The 13,762-nt window shown below is 44.7% G+C and overlaps 1 protein-coding gene across 2 annotated transcripts in view; it reads left to right on the plus strand.

Annotated features, from left to right (window-relative positions):
- Nucleotides 1-13,762, plus strand: part of ATP1B3 (ATPase Na+/K+ transporting subunit beta 3) — a 73,262-nt gene that overhangs the window by 32,863 nt on the left and 26,637 nt on the right. For both annotated transcript variants that reach the window (XM_050966149.1, XM_050966151.1), the window contains one exon: nt 5,211-5,318. In XM_050966149.1, the coding sequence (XP_050822106.1) occupies nt 5,211-5,318 (108 nt within the window). The remainder of the gene's footprint in view (nt 1-5,210; nt 5,319-13,762) is intronic.

Consider the following 13,762-nt stretch of genomic DNA (forward strand, 5'->3'; position numbering starts at 1 on the left):
ATTCTGCCATGTATTTCATATTATAGCAGTCTCAAATGATGACCCAGCACATATTATTCGTTTTAAGAACGCTGTCAATGCAAATTTGACAAAATGCAAAGAAGATAGCTATAGCATTCCACCCAAGTGCCTTCAAAAATCTGAGAGGGATGAAGTGTGGAGCATGCTTTCAGAAGTCTTAAAAGAGCAACACTCCAATGCGGAAACTACAGAACCCAAACCACCAAAAAAGAAAACTAGCCTTCTGCTGGTGGCATCTGACTCCAATGATGAAACTGAACATGCGTCAGTCTGCACTGCTTTGGATAGTTAACAAGCAGAACCCGTCATCAGCATGGAAGCATGTCCTCTGGAATGGTGATTGAAGCATGAAGGGACATATGAATCTTTAGGGCATCTGGCATGTAAATATCTTGCGACACCGGCTACAACAGAGCCATGCAAAACGCCTGTTCTCAATTTCAGGTGACGTAAAAAAGAAGCATGCAGCATTATCTTCTGCAAATGTAAACAAACGTTTGAGCGATTGGCTAAACAGTAGGACTAATAGGACTGATTGGACTTGCAGGCTCTAAAATTTTACATTGTTTTATTTTTGAATACAGGGTTTTTTGTACATAATTCTACATTTCAACTTTCATGATAGAGATTGCAGTACAGTACTTGTATTAGGCGAATTGAAAAATACTATTTCTTTTGTGTTTTACAGTGCAAATATTTGTAATAAAAATAAATATAAAATGAGCACGGTACACTTGTATTCTGTGTTGTAATTGAAATCAATATATTTGAAAATATAGGAAACATCCAAAAATATTTAAATAAATGGTATTCTAATATTGTTTAACCGTGCTATTATTCATGATTAATTTTTTTAATCCCTTGACAGCCCTGCTTATGCTGAATAGTTTTTTTTGTTTTTGTTTTTTTAAATTGCCCCTTTGAGAGAAGGTGAGCTCTTGCATAAGTAATCCGGATAACTCTCTTTGAAGGATTGAGGGTTGGATTTTCAAAGGTGCTGCGCATTGTCCTAACTTTCCCATTGACTGAAACGGGAATAGTTTTATAATCACAGTTTTACCTGGAACACAGAGCCAGCCAGTGTGTGACTTCTGGATTCTAGACATGGGCCTGTATGATGGCACAAAATACAGATATGTATTTGAACATTCCACACTTTGGGGAAGGAGGTTGGACTGTCTGTAGTCAGTATCACCCTCTTCTGAATTTGAGTGAGGTGTTAAAAGGTTGGAAACAAGTTCATCCAGTTCAGGTTTAATCAATTTTTGCCTTAATTTATAAATTTTCAGGCAATCGTTGTCACTTATAGTTTCTGATCATATATTTGACAGACGATAAACAGATAACAGAACAGATAGGGTCCCCAGTTACTGAGTTCTGGACTACAGGGAAGCTCTCCCATACTTCATGATGGTCATCTCAGTCTCTGGTCCAGTATTCTCTGATTTGGGCCCTGTTCACTTGGTTTCTTATGCCTGCCCACAATACATATTAAGGAGCTTTCTTCCAATAAAAATTAAGTATTAAGTTTTCCATAACCTGTGCAATATGCTTTCCCAAGGTTCAATTTACATAGTATTTGCTATCCACACTATTTTCATATCATCATGTCTTTGCAACCTTACTCCTGTTTTTCCTTTTTGGCATGATGTTTTGTGGATTTTATTACACTGATTAACTTTCTCTTATCTAAGCCCGCCAACACAATACAATCCCTGAGCAAAAACGTTGCCATTGTCCTGTCAGTAATTTTGCTTCTTTTTTTTTTTTTTCAGGGCCTTGGTATTTAGTTGTTCTCAGCAGGGTTCTCTAAGCTTTAAAACCATAGAATGTTCCAGTGTATAAAACAGTTAAAGTAAATAAAAAAATCCTGAAACTTCACCAAAAAATAAACTTCTGATCTCCTTCGCTAGATCCTTTACTATATAATCAGTTCCATGTTCTGATGAAGTTGCACAGTGGCTCTGACAATCCTAGTATCATGGAGGCCAGGGGTCGGCAACCTCTGGCATGCGGCTTACCAGGGTAAGCACCCTGGTAGGCCAGGCCAGTGTGTTTACTGCCATGTCCGCAGGTTCGGCTGATCAGGGCCAATGGGGGCGATGGGAAGTGGCGGCCAGCACATCCCTTGGCCCTCGCCGCTTCCCACAGCTCCCATTGGCCTGGAGCAGTGAACCACGGCCACTGGGCAAGTAAACAAACTGGCCTGGCCCGCCAGGGTGCTTGGCCTGCCGAGCTGGGCGCCACAGGTTACCGAGCCCTGATGTAGGCTGTGAATTTTCTTGGGGGTGGTGTGAAGGAAGGTAAATTTAAAAGTGGTTGTACTCCATGCCTTTTGCAATGTCTGTTTTAAGATTAAGCATCAGAGAGGTAGCCGTGTTAGTCTGGATCTGTAAAAGCAGCAGAGTCCTGTGACACCTTACAGACTAACAGACGTATTGGAGCATGAGCTTTCGTGGTTGAATACATCTGATGAAATGTTTAATCATTTAAACAATTAACTTTTAAAATGATATTTACATCCCTAGCCTTGACAGAATCCAGTCACGTTCTCATGCTCTGGGTTTCCTGGCATGCCCTTGGGGTGCAGATATAGCAACTCTTTCTAAGATACAGGACTCCATTCTGAAACTAATGCTAGTTCTCTGTATGCCTCCCCAGTTTCAGTTACATGGCTCCCAGAGTTCCTCTGATACAGTGGATCCTCTGGATTACTGTCTCACCCTTTGGACACTATGGGTATGGCTACACTTGCAAATGTACAGCGCTGCTGCGGGAGCACTCCCGTGGCAGCTCTTTGAAGTGTGAGTGTGGTCGCAGCACCAGCTCTGGGAGAGAGCTGTCCCAGCGCTGCACGTACTCCACCTCCCCGTGGGGATTAGCTTACAGCGCTGGGAGCCGCGCTCCCAGCGCTGGGGCACTGTTTACACTGGCGCTTTACAGCGCTGTAACTTGCTGCACTCGGGTTTTTCACACCCCTGAGCGAGAAAGTTGCAACACTGTAAAGTGCCAGTGTAGCCAAGGCTTCAGTGACAGTTAAAGCAAGTATCACAGACATTATAAAGGAATTTCTAAGCCAATCACACACTTTACTCACAGACAAAGCATAGGAGAGAGACAGATCTATGAGAAAACAACCAAAATTTATACACAGAGCCATTTGAGTTTGGTCAGTCCTTCCAGGGTGCCTACGCTCTCCTCTGCTCTTTGTCCATCTTTCCACCTTGTACTGGTCTCTTTTTTTTTTTTTCTTAAAATGTCTAGTTTGAAAATTGAGAGCGCCTCCTTTGTATAAAGTTCCAAGTGCCCTCTGTCAGGTGACTCCCACCCCTCCCCCCGGGGTTTCAGGTTCCTGTCAGGTGACACATTGCTTAGTTAAAGCCCCATCTGGGATAACTAATGGTTCTGGGGTGCAGCTAGCTTATTGTCCTAGAGAGTGTCCATTTGAATGGAATGCCCTCCAGGTTAATGACTCTTGATTGCTCTCCATTGTTAGCCCTCTGCTGACACCTCATGGAATCCCACTTCAGTATGGAGGTTAAAAGGCAACAGTGAAGGTACAGTGCAGTTTACAGTCAAAATGGCATTCATCATGCAAAATGGGGTTTGTAGTGTCATGTATCAGACTGTCATACTGGCATTTAGATAAGACTTGCCCTGGGAAATAGTTAACTAACTGCTGCTGAGGTGAGGGAGAAACTGTGCTTTTGTGAACCCCACAGAAAAGGTGAATGAGTCAAGAAGTGCATTTTTAAAAGGCATATATAAAGTGTTAGCCTCTGAAACTCATTCCTTCTCCAAAAACTTCTAATTTTTCTAAACTGTTTCCCTATTGTTTATAAAAATAATTAAAAAAAAAACTGCACCATTTTCTGTGTCTTCACGTAGGGCTTGCAGTGGATCACTGTTAGATTTGGTCTATGTAGTTGTACTTTCCATATTCTTTCTGATAAGTTTCTTTTTTTATATATAATACATTTATTATTTAATATATAAAGTGTCCTACAGAGAGGGGAAAACTGATTTCATTACATCCTTTTCCTTTTTATGATGTATAAAGAAGGCCTGAGAAGTGCCTCCATCCCACCCCACGCTTTTTTGGGGTGGGGGAATCTTGTTTAATATTTCAGCTTAGAAATATCAAGAATGTTGTGTGTCTAGTCTTCCCGGGTTTGCCAAAAAATGTGTGGTGGCCTTTTTCAGATTTTAATTGAAGAGTGGAGTGGGCAGATATTACACCCTTAACCAAAAAAAAATCTACAAGGTTTTTCTTTTCTAGTTATATAGATTAACAAACCATTTTAAACTATTCAAATAAAAATTGTATCCTCAGTAGATCGTTTTGTTTCTTCAGTGCTTGCTATCTCATCCTGCTAGTTTTGCTGCTGCCTATAGTTTTCAAAGGTAGACATAATCTGAACTTCTGGTGTGTGGGGAAGAAGGGTGAAAAGAACAATCAATGTGGTTTTTTTTGGCTCGGGGACCTTTCAGGCCATCTGTTTACATTATTAAGTTTTTATTTTATTTTTTTTAAGGTGCAAGTCCTCTTTTGTTCTCTGTGGGTCACCCTGAAATTAAAATTATAATAGCATCCAGTTTTACTATGTAAGGCATGTTTGACTTTATAAACCACTTTAAAATTAGTAGGTTTCAAAAGTATGCACAGGAGATACAGAAGTGTCTCCATTACATAACAAATTTATAATGAAACTAAGAGTATGTAGAAATACCGAGTAAGTAAACTGAAGGTATGGAAGCTGTCCACTGGACTGTCTTACTCAGCACTAGTCTAAAAATTAAAATGTTCTTTTTAAAGAAAGAAGCCTTGGTATAATGTTGGTGAATATGGAAAGTACAAAGTAAAACTGTAATCAGTAAAATACTTTAGCTAATCGCCTGCAGTTTTAATTTTTCTATTCTCAATCATTTGGGTTTTGATCATTATGAATTCTAATTATTATAGCTTGCACTTAAATTGTAACTTTATTTAGACTGTAATTTAGATTTTGGTGTTGAAAATTGATTTTAAAAATCTACCCTCAAAATATGGTTGTACAGTATAAGGATAATTCTGAAATTTCATACTAGATAGTCTATTTACAATTTTTAAAATGTCTTTCTGAGAAATGAGGGTGGGGATGAAAAGAGTTGTTTAATATCTGACTTTTGCTTTTTGTTTTTCTTAAAAGGACTTATGATTTCACCAAAGCCAGTCACTGCATTGGAATTTTATTTTAATAAGTCTGACTCCAAGTCATATGCAGAATATGTTTCTACCCTTAAACAATTTCTAAAATGTAAGTAGAATGTTTTTTACATTACAAGTAGTTTAATTAAACTTAAAGTGTTTGGACGGTTTGTAGCTATAAATACATTCAGTTGATTTCCTTTAGGGAAAATTCTGTAGGCTTTAACATTTATTAACTATATCAATGGTCCCCAAGCCCTGGGGTGCACCCCCGTAGGGGGGTGTGGAGAAATGTTTGGGGGGGTAGGGAGGCAGGGCCCCCCAGCTCTGCTTTCAGGCCCCAACCACAGTTCCAATTGTGGCTCCCGAGCAGTGCAGACAAGTTCCATTACAGGTAAGGGGTAAGTGACAGAACAAGTTTGTGGGGACCACTGCTCTAAATTGTATACTGATTTGTGACAGTGTTTGCTAGATTTGCTAATATACTTTTAACTATGGCCATTCTGAACAGAAAGACTTCTACAGATCAGTAAAATGTATATATTCTGCTTTTCATTCCTTAAATACACCCCTACCCCGATATAACGCTGTCCTCGAGAGCCAAAAAATCTTACATTATAGGTGAAACCGCATTATATCGAACTTGCTTTGATCCACCGGAGTGCGCAGCGCCCCCCCCCCCTCCCGAGTGCTGCTTTCCGTGTTATAGCCGAATTCATGTTATATCGGGTTCTGTTCTATCAGGGTAGCAGTGTAAATACAACAGAATCCAGAGTTAAATGTTTGGTCAAAGTCTACCATGATTTACAGCTGTGCAACCTTCGCTGACGTCAATAGGTAGTGTGCTTGGATAGCTGAGGAAGGAATTGAATCCGCTTGCCACAAGCATAGTTAAGAGTGACATTAAATTGGTTAAAGAAATAAATTTGCATGCAGACAATTAAATAGTATTATTTACTTTTTATATATAATGTCATAATGGTGCGTGGTATTTTACAGGTTTATAAAACATGACGAGATTAAAATTGAAGTTAGTGTGTGGGAAAAGATTATATCAGACAAAGGGTAGGTAAATGAATAGCAAAGTTATTTGTGTAATATGTTGGTTTCTGTTTTTATATGTTACATAGAAAAACTAAGCTAAAATAACATTATTAAGGTTTCCAGGTCAAGCACTCAAAAGTTAGGAAGTGCCAGAATTAAAGTTGTTTGTACAATCTTAATTCGGCCCCTTTGTGCATAGGTACCACGATTGTCTTTAATTACATGATCACATGCTAATGTTTCCACAGGTCTCCTCATTCAGTGCACAGAATGAAAGGTGCTCAATTAATAAGGCTATTCAATATTGTGTATTCTCCTTGTTTTTCAATGTGTAGCCCATGCCTTGTTTACTGCACACTAGTCAAACCCTGTTCTGAAGACTGAATTATTAGTTTGCCTCAAGGCTTCTCCAGGAGCTCACCACTATAGTATGATTGTTTCTCAAACATTAATGAATTTATTTTCACATGACTCCTGTGGGATGAGGGGATATTATTATTCCCACTGTACAGATGGGGAATGCAGTGCAGAGAGAGTGAAATTAAAGGTATCTACTAGTTTTGGGTGTCCGATCTGAGAAACCTAGAACCTGATTTTTCAGAGTACTTAGCTTTATATGGCACTTCATGTATTCAAGCACAGCTTCCACTGATGTCAATTGGAGATGAGAGTGCTCAGGACTTCCACAAATCAAACCCCAACATCTCATTACCCAGAAGATAAGGAATACAATGAGTGACCACCTTTAAAAAGTTTGGTTTAAGCCACTTATATAGCATCACATAGGAATTCCAGTGACAGAGACAAGGATAGGATCCAGTTCTCCAGGGCAGCATTTACCAGGACACCATCCTTTCCTTTCCCGCAGTCCTCTGCCAGATTCACTAACCACCTTCCAACTGCTGCAATAAATGAAGCAGGCATCCTACACTTAAGTCACCTTTACTCTACAACCGTAATTCATCCCCAAAGAAGATCCAACCTATGCATTGAATCGGGCAGGGGTCCCTGCTAACCTGTCTTTGTCCCAAGACTTTCTCCCCAATCCCTGGCTCCTTGTCGCAGTCCCATTCTTCTTACCCAACCAATTCCACTCTCCTCATTCCTGTCTCCTCATTTGATCTGTCACTCTCCCCAACTCAGACCTCCAGTAGTGCCCCCCCCCCACATATATTTCCCTGTTCTCACTGGTTCCCAGTTTTTATCCCTTCATGGATGCCTCATCCAATCTCATCCATTCTCTTTGCTCAGTCAATGTCAGTTTTCCTCCCTGCATCCTAGATCCTTGTCCAGTCTGTCTTCACATGCTCCTCCCTACCCTGTTGGTTTTCAGTCCCAGTCTTCCCCTCAGATTCTCACCAGGCTTTGCCACTCTGCCTCTCATTAGATTTAGATTATGCTAGTGTACTAATTCAAGGTCAGTGCCTTTGGGAGTTTGTTCTGAAGGAACCAGTTTTTCCAAGATCATACACATATCCAGCTATTTTGTTACCCCCATCAAAGACTACGAAGTATTTTGTGGTAAGAGATTTTCAGAGGCAAAGGTCTTTCTGGGCTTCTACCTCTTGGATGGTGGAATCTATCCTTGCAGTGGATGTCTTGTACAATGCACCTTTTTTTTGTCGTCTTTTTTTTTACTGAAGGCATCTCACCTCACTGATATTGGCAAAATCCCCCAGAGGTAGTATAGTGACAGTATGGGAATCGATTTCAAAGTCCCAGTGATTATTGTACAGGATTAATGGAGTTCAATATCAGTGTCATGTGCCTGACTTGAACATCATCTTACTGGGGCACTGTACTCTGCAGTTGAGTAACACAGGGCAAGCCTGGCTGGTCAGTGTTTTGGGATCAGTTTCTGGAGTACACAGTTCCTGGAGTTCACTTTTTTTTATCTGTTCTTTGAATGTCAGCGTTTGATCTAATGTGACCCCTGGCCTACACTGGATGTTCATAGTATTCCATTATCATTGGATGGTACAATCCTTGAGAACTAAACAAAGTGAATTTTCAAGAGAGAATTGGTGGAAGAAATTGAAGTTCTTCTTCGAGTGCTTGCTCATATCCATTCCAGTTAGGTGTGCGCGCGCCACGTGCTCGTTTGTTAGAAGATTTTTACCCTAGCAACACTCGGTGGGTCGGCAGGGCGCCCCCTGGAGTGGCACTGCTTTGGTGCCGGATATATACCCCTGCCGACCTATCCGCCCCTCAGTTCCTTCTTACCTTAGCTGATCTCCACCTCCCTAGCTATTTGCTCGTTTCTAACCGTTATTGTGTATATAGTTCAATATTCTATATTTCTAGTTAGTTAGTTTTATTAGTTCTTTGTAGTAGTTATTGTATATAGATAAGAGGGATCGGGGATTAGCCCCTTCCCCTCACCCGGTACCGGAGCCCATGCCCGGTTCACCGGGCTTCAAACCGTGCTCGGCCTGTCGTCGGCCGATGCCTACAGGAGACCCTCACGACTCCTATCTCAAGTGCTTGGGCGAATCCCACCTCGCAGACAAGTGCAGCATCTGCAAGGCTTTCAAGCCCCAGACGAAAAGGGAGCCCACTCATCCCGGGACTTTAATTGTCGTCTTCTCCAGATGAAGCGGTAGCGGGGACATCATATTTGGGCCCACCTCCAATTGACTTCAGGTCACACCAGGACCTCCTGTGGCGTGTCGCCCAGAATATCAACTTGCCAGTAGAGGAAGTTCCAGAGGTGGAGGACCCGGTGATAAGTATATTGTCGGCAGAGGCACCAACCAGAATGGCCCTGCCGTTCATTCGTTCTATCCAGGCTAAGGCAGACACCATCTGGCAATCCCCAGCATCTATCCCGCCCACAGCCAGAAGGGTTGAATGGAAATATATGGTGCCCTCCAAAGGGTATGAATACTTATATGTGCACCCCCCTCCCTGTTCGTTTGGTTGTACAGACCGTCAATGAGCGGGAGCGCCACAGCCAACAAGCCCCTGCACCGAAATCAGGGGAGGCTAGGCGAATGGATTTGTTGAGACGGAAAATCTATTCCGTGGGAGGCCTCCAACTCAGGGGCTACGTCCAGACTACCCGCCCGTATTGGCGGGTTAAAATCGATTGCTCGGGGATCGATATATCGTGTCTAATCTAGACGCGATATATCGATCCCTGAGCACGCTTATATCGATTCCGGAACTCCATCACCCCCAACGGAGTTCCGGAATCGACAGGGAGAGCCGCGAATATCGATCCCGCGTGGTGTGGACGGGTGAGTAATCCGATCTTAGATATTCGACTTCAGCTACGTTATTCACGTAGCTGAAGTTGCGTATCTAAGATCGATTTACCCCCCGTAGTGTGGACCAGCCCAGGGTAACAAACCAACAAGCCCTGCTGAGTAGATACAATTACAACACCTGGGAGGCGGTAGGGAAGTTCGCAGAGCTGGTCCTGCAAGACTCCTGCCAGGAATTTACAGCATTATTGGAGGAAGCAAAGAAAGTAGTGCGGACCTCCCTACAGGCCTCTCTAGACGCTGCCGATTTGGCAGCTAGAACGGTCGCCTCTGGAATCGCCATGCGACATATATCATGGCTACAAGTGTCAGGCCTGCCACCTGAACTTCAGCACACTATACAAGACTTGCCATTTGATGGCCAGGGCCTATTCTCACAGAAAACGGACCCTAGGCTACAGAGTCTGAAAGACAATCGCGTAATTATGCGTTCGCTCAGAATGCATACGCCACAGACTCAAAGAAGATCCTTCCGCTCCCAACCTCAGCGTCCTTACCCCGCACCTAGGCCAAGACAAGACTTTACCAGAAGGCAAGGTCATACCAACTGCAGACATCAGTCTGGACCTCAAGGGGGTAACAATTCCGCTCCCACCAAGCCAACAGTGGGACCCAAATCAAACTTTTGAGGGTGCGCCCGAGAGCAGTGTACCAATTGTCTCCCAGGATCCTTTTCAATTTTACAACTACCTTTCCCCGTTCCTCCCTGCGTGGTCTCGATTAACCTCGGATCTTTGGGTCCTACACATGGTGGAGTTTGGATACCATCTTCAGTTTATTTCACCCCCTCCCTCTCAACCCCCCTCCTCGTCCCTCTTCAGGGACCCCTCTCACGAGCAACTCCTCCTGCAAGAGGTTCGGAGGCTCCTTACAATGGGAGCTATAGAGGAGGTACCGAAGGAATTAAGGGGCAAGGGGTTTTATTCCCGATATTTCCTAATTCCCAAGGTGAAAGGGGGCCTCTGGCCTATCTTAGACCTGCGACGACTGAACAAATTCATGAAAAAGTTCCAGTTCCGCATGATATCCCTGGGGACCATCATCCCTTCCCTGGATCCCAGAGATTGGTATGCCGCTCTCGATATGAAGGATGCATATTTCCACATTGCAATTTACCCTCCGCACAGATGGTATCTACACTTTGTGGTGAATCATCAACACTATTAGTTTACGGTCCTTCCCTTTGGCCTCTCCACAGCCCCTCGGGTATTCACAAAGTGTATGGCGGTAGTCACCGCCTCCCTCCATCGTTGTCGAATACGTCTTCCCATACCTCGATGACTGGCTTATTCGAGGGACCTCCGAGGCACAAGTCACCAGTCATGTGAGCATCATCAAAAACCTATTCACACGTCTAGGCCTGATAATCAATTTGGAAAAATCTACTCTAGTGCCTACGCAAAGGATAGAGTTCATCGGGGCCACTCTGGACTCCAATCTTGCAATGGCCAGTTTGCCTCTACCTCATTTTCAGGCAATAGTCTCACTTATACAAAGACTTCAGAGCTTCCTGACAGTCTCAGCTCTCACCTGCCTTGGCCTCCTCGGTCACATGGTTGCATGCACATTCGTGACAAAGCACGCCAGATTGCGCGTGCGTCCCCTTCAGATTTGGCTCCCCTCAGCCTACCGTCCAGGCAGAGACGCCATAGATATTGTACTCACAATTCCACCGAGCATCCTCGGCGCCCTCAACTGGTGGCTGATGCCATCCCTGGTGTGTGTAGGTCTGCCCTTCCATCCACCACAGCCTTCCACGTTCCTAACAACGGACGCATCATCTCTCGGCTGGGGTGCTCACCTAGGGCACCTTCGCACTCAAGGCCTTTGGTCATCTCGGGAGTTGGCGTTACACACAAATGTCAGAGAACTGAGAGCAGTCCGACTGGCGTGCCAAGCGTTCCAGCGCCATCTACAGGGTCATTGTGTTGCAGTGTTCGCAGACAACACAACAGTCATGTATTACATAAACAAGCAGGGAGGGACACGATCTCCCCCCCCTTTGTCAAGAGGCGATACAACTATGGGACTTTTGCATAGCCCACTCAATAGACCTGGTAGCGTCTTTTCTCCCAGGAGTCCGGAACACTCTGGCAGATCAACTGAGCAGATCCTTCCTATCTCACGAGTGGTCCATCCGTCCGGACATTCTCCATTCTGTCTTCTGGAAGTGGGGGTTTCCCCACATAGACCTCTTTGCCTCCCGGGAGAACAGGAAATGCCAAGTGTTCTGCTCCCTGCAAGGTCGCTCCCCGGGTTCCCTCTCGGACGCATTCCTAATTCCGTGGAAGGGGCACCTATTTTATGCCTTCCCACCCTTTCCTCTCATCCACAGAGTCCTACTCAAGTTCCGCAGGGACAGAGCCCATCTAATCCTGATCACTCCAGCATGGCCGAGACAACATTGGTACACCCTGTTGCTCGACCTCTCTGTGGCAGACCCGATCCCCTTGCCACTATGCCTGGACCTCGTAACACAGGAGTTGGCAGGCTTCACCACCCGGACCCTTAGTCTCTTCATCTGACAGCATAGCTGCTGTCTGGTTGAACCAATCTGAGTTGCGTTGTTCCACCTCAGTACAACAGGTGCTGCTGGGAAGCAAAAGCCTTCCACGCGGACGACATAACTCGCCAAGTGGAAGCGCTTCTCCCACTGGTGTGCTCAGTGTAACTCTATCCCCGAAGGTGTATCAGTCTCCATTATCTTGGACTATTTATGGTCCCTCAAGGAGCAGGGCCTGGCGATCTCTTCTGTAAGGGTGCATCATGCAGCTATTATGCCTTCCACCCTGGGGAAACTGGCAGTTCAATCTTTTCTCACCCCATAGTTTCCAGATTCCTCAAAGGCTTGGAGCGGCTGTACCCTCAGGTCAAGTGTCCGACCCCTACCTGGGATCTAAACCTGGTGTTGGCTAGGCTTATGGGTCCCCCCTTTGACCCTTTAGCCACATGCTCGCTGCTGTACCTTTCCTGGAAGACAGCCTTCCTCATCGCTATCACCTCGGCTAGATGAGTCTCGGAACTCCGAGCTTTGACTGCGGATCCCCCATATACGGTATTCCACAAGGACAAGGTACAGCTGCGACCTCACCCAGCATTCCTCCCTAAGGTGGTCTCTGCCTTCCACGTTAATCAAGACATCTTTCTACCAGTCTTTTTCCCAAAGCTGCACTCATTGCATCGGGAACAACAGCTACATACCTTGAATGTCCGCAGGGCTCTCACCTTTTATATTGAGAGGACCAAACCCTTCCGATGCTTGCCTCAGCTCTTTGTAGCTGTCGCAGAGCGCATGAAGGGCATGCCTGTCTCCTCCCAGAGGATCTCCTCTTGGGTGACATCCTGTATCCGGACATGCTATGACTTGGCTCACATTCCGACTGGCCATCTCACTGCCCATCCTACGCGGGCTCAAGCCTCATCTGCCGCTTTCCTGGCCCATGTTCCCATCCAGGAAATATGTTGCGCGGCTACCTGGTCTTCCATCCACACCTTTGCATCACACTACGCACTGGTCCAGCAGTCCAGAGACAATGCTGCCTTTGGCTCCGCAGTCTTACATTCTGCAACGTCTCACTCTGACCCCACTGCCCTAGGTAAGGCTTGGGAATCGCCTAACTGGAATGGATATGAGCAAGCACTCGAAGAAGAAAAGACGGCACTCACCTTTGTAACTGTTGTTCTTCGAGATGTGTTGCTCATATCCATTCCAAACCCGCCCTCCTTCCCCACTGTTGGAGTAGCCGGCAAGAAGGAACTGAGGGGTGGATGAGTCGGCAGGGGTATATATCTGGCACCATAGCGGCGCCACTCCAGGGGGCGCCCTGCCAACCCACCGAGTGTTGCTAGGGTAAAAATCTTCCGACAAACGAGCACGTGGCGCGCGCACACCTAACTGGAATGGATATGAGCAACACATCTCGAAGAACAACAGTTACAAAGGTGAGTAACCGTCTTTTATATGGTACATGAGGAGGTTGCGCTGGCCTGGGACTGTGTAGGAAAGAGTTAAGATCTTTTGTAGAGGAGGTCATATGGGAGTATCAAGGTTTACTGAGTTGGAATAACATAGTAGAAGTATGGGGAAAAAACGTTTAATCTCGTAGTTAACGTGTAGCATACTGTACGCCTGTAGATAATATATGATTCAAACAATTTAATTTCACTTTCATGTTCTGTTTAACTCTATATAACGAGACCCTGCTGGCTAGTAGAGGTATATATCTTTTTTGTTTTGTTTTGT

Source organism: Gopherus flavomarginatus, chromosome 8, assembly GCF_025201925.1.
Source record: "Gopherus flavomarginatus isolate rGopFla2 chromosome 8, rGopFla2.mat.asm, whole genome shotgun sequence".
Classification (NCBI taxonomy): domain Eukaryota; kingdom Metazoa; phylum Chordata; order Testudines; family Testudinidae; genus Gopherus; species Gopherus flavomarginatus.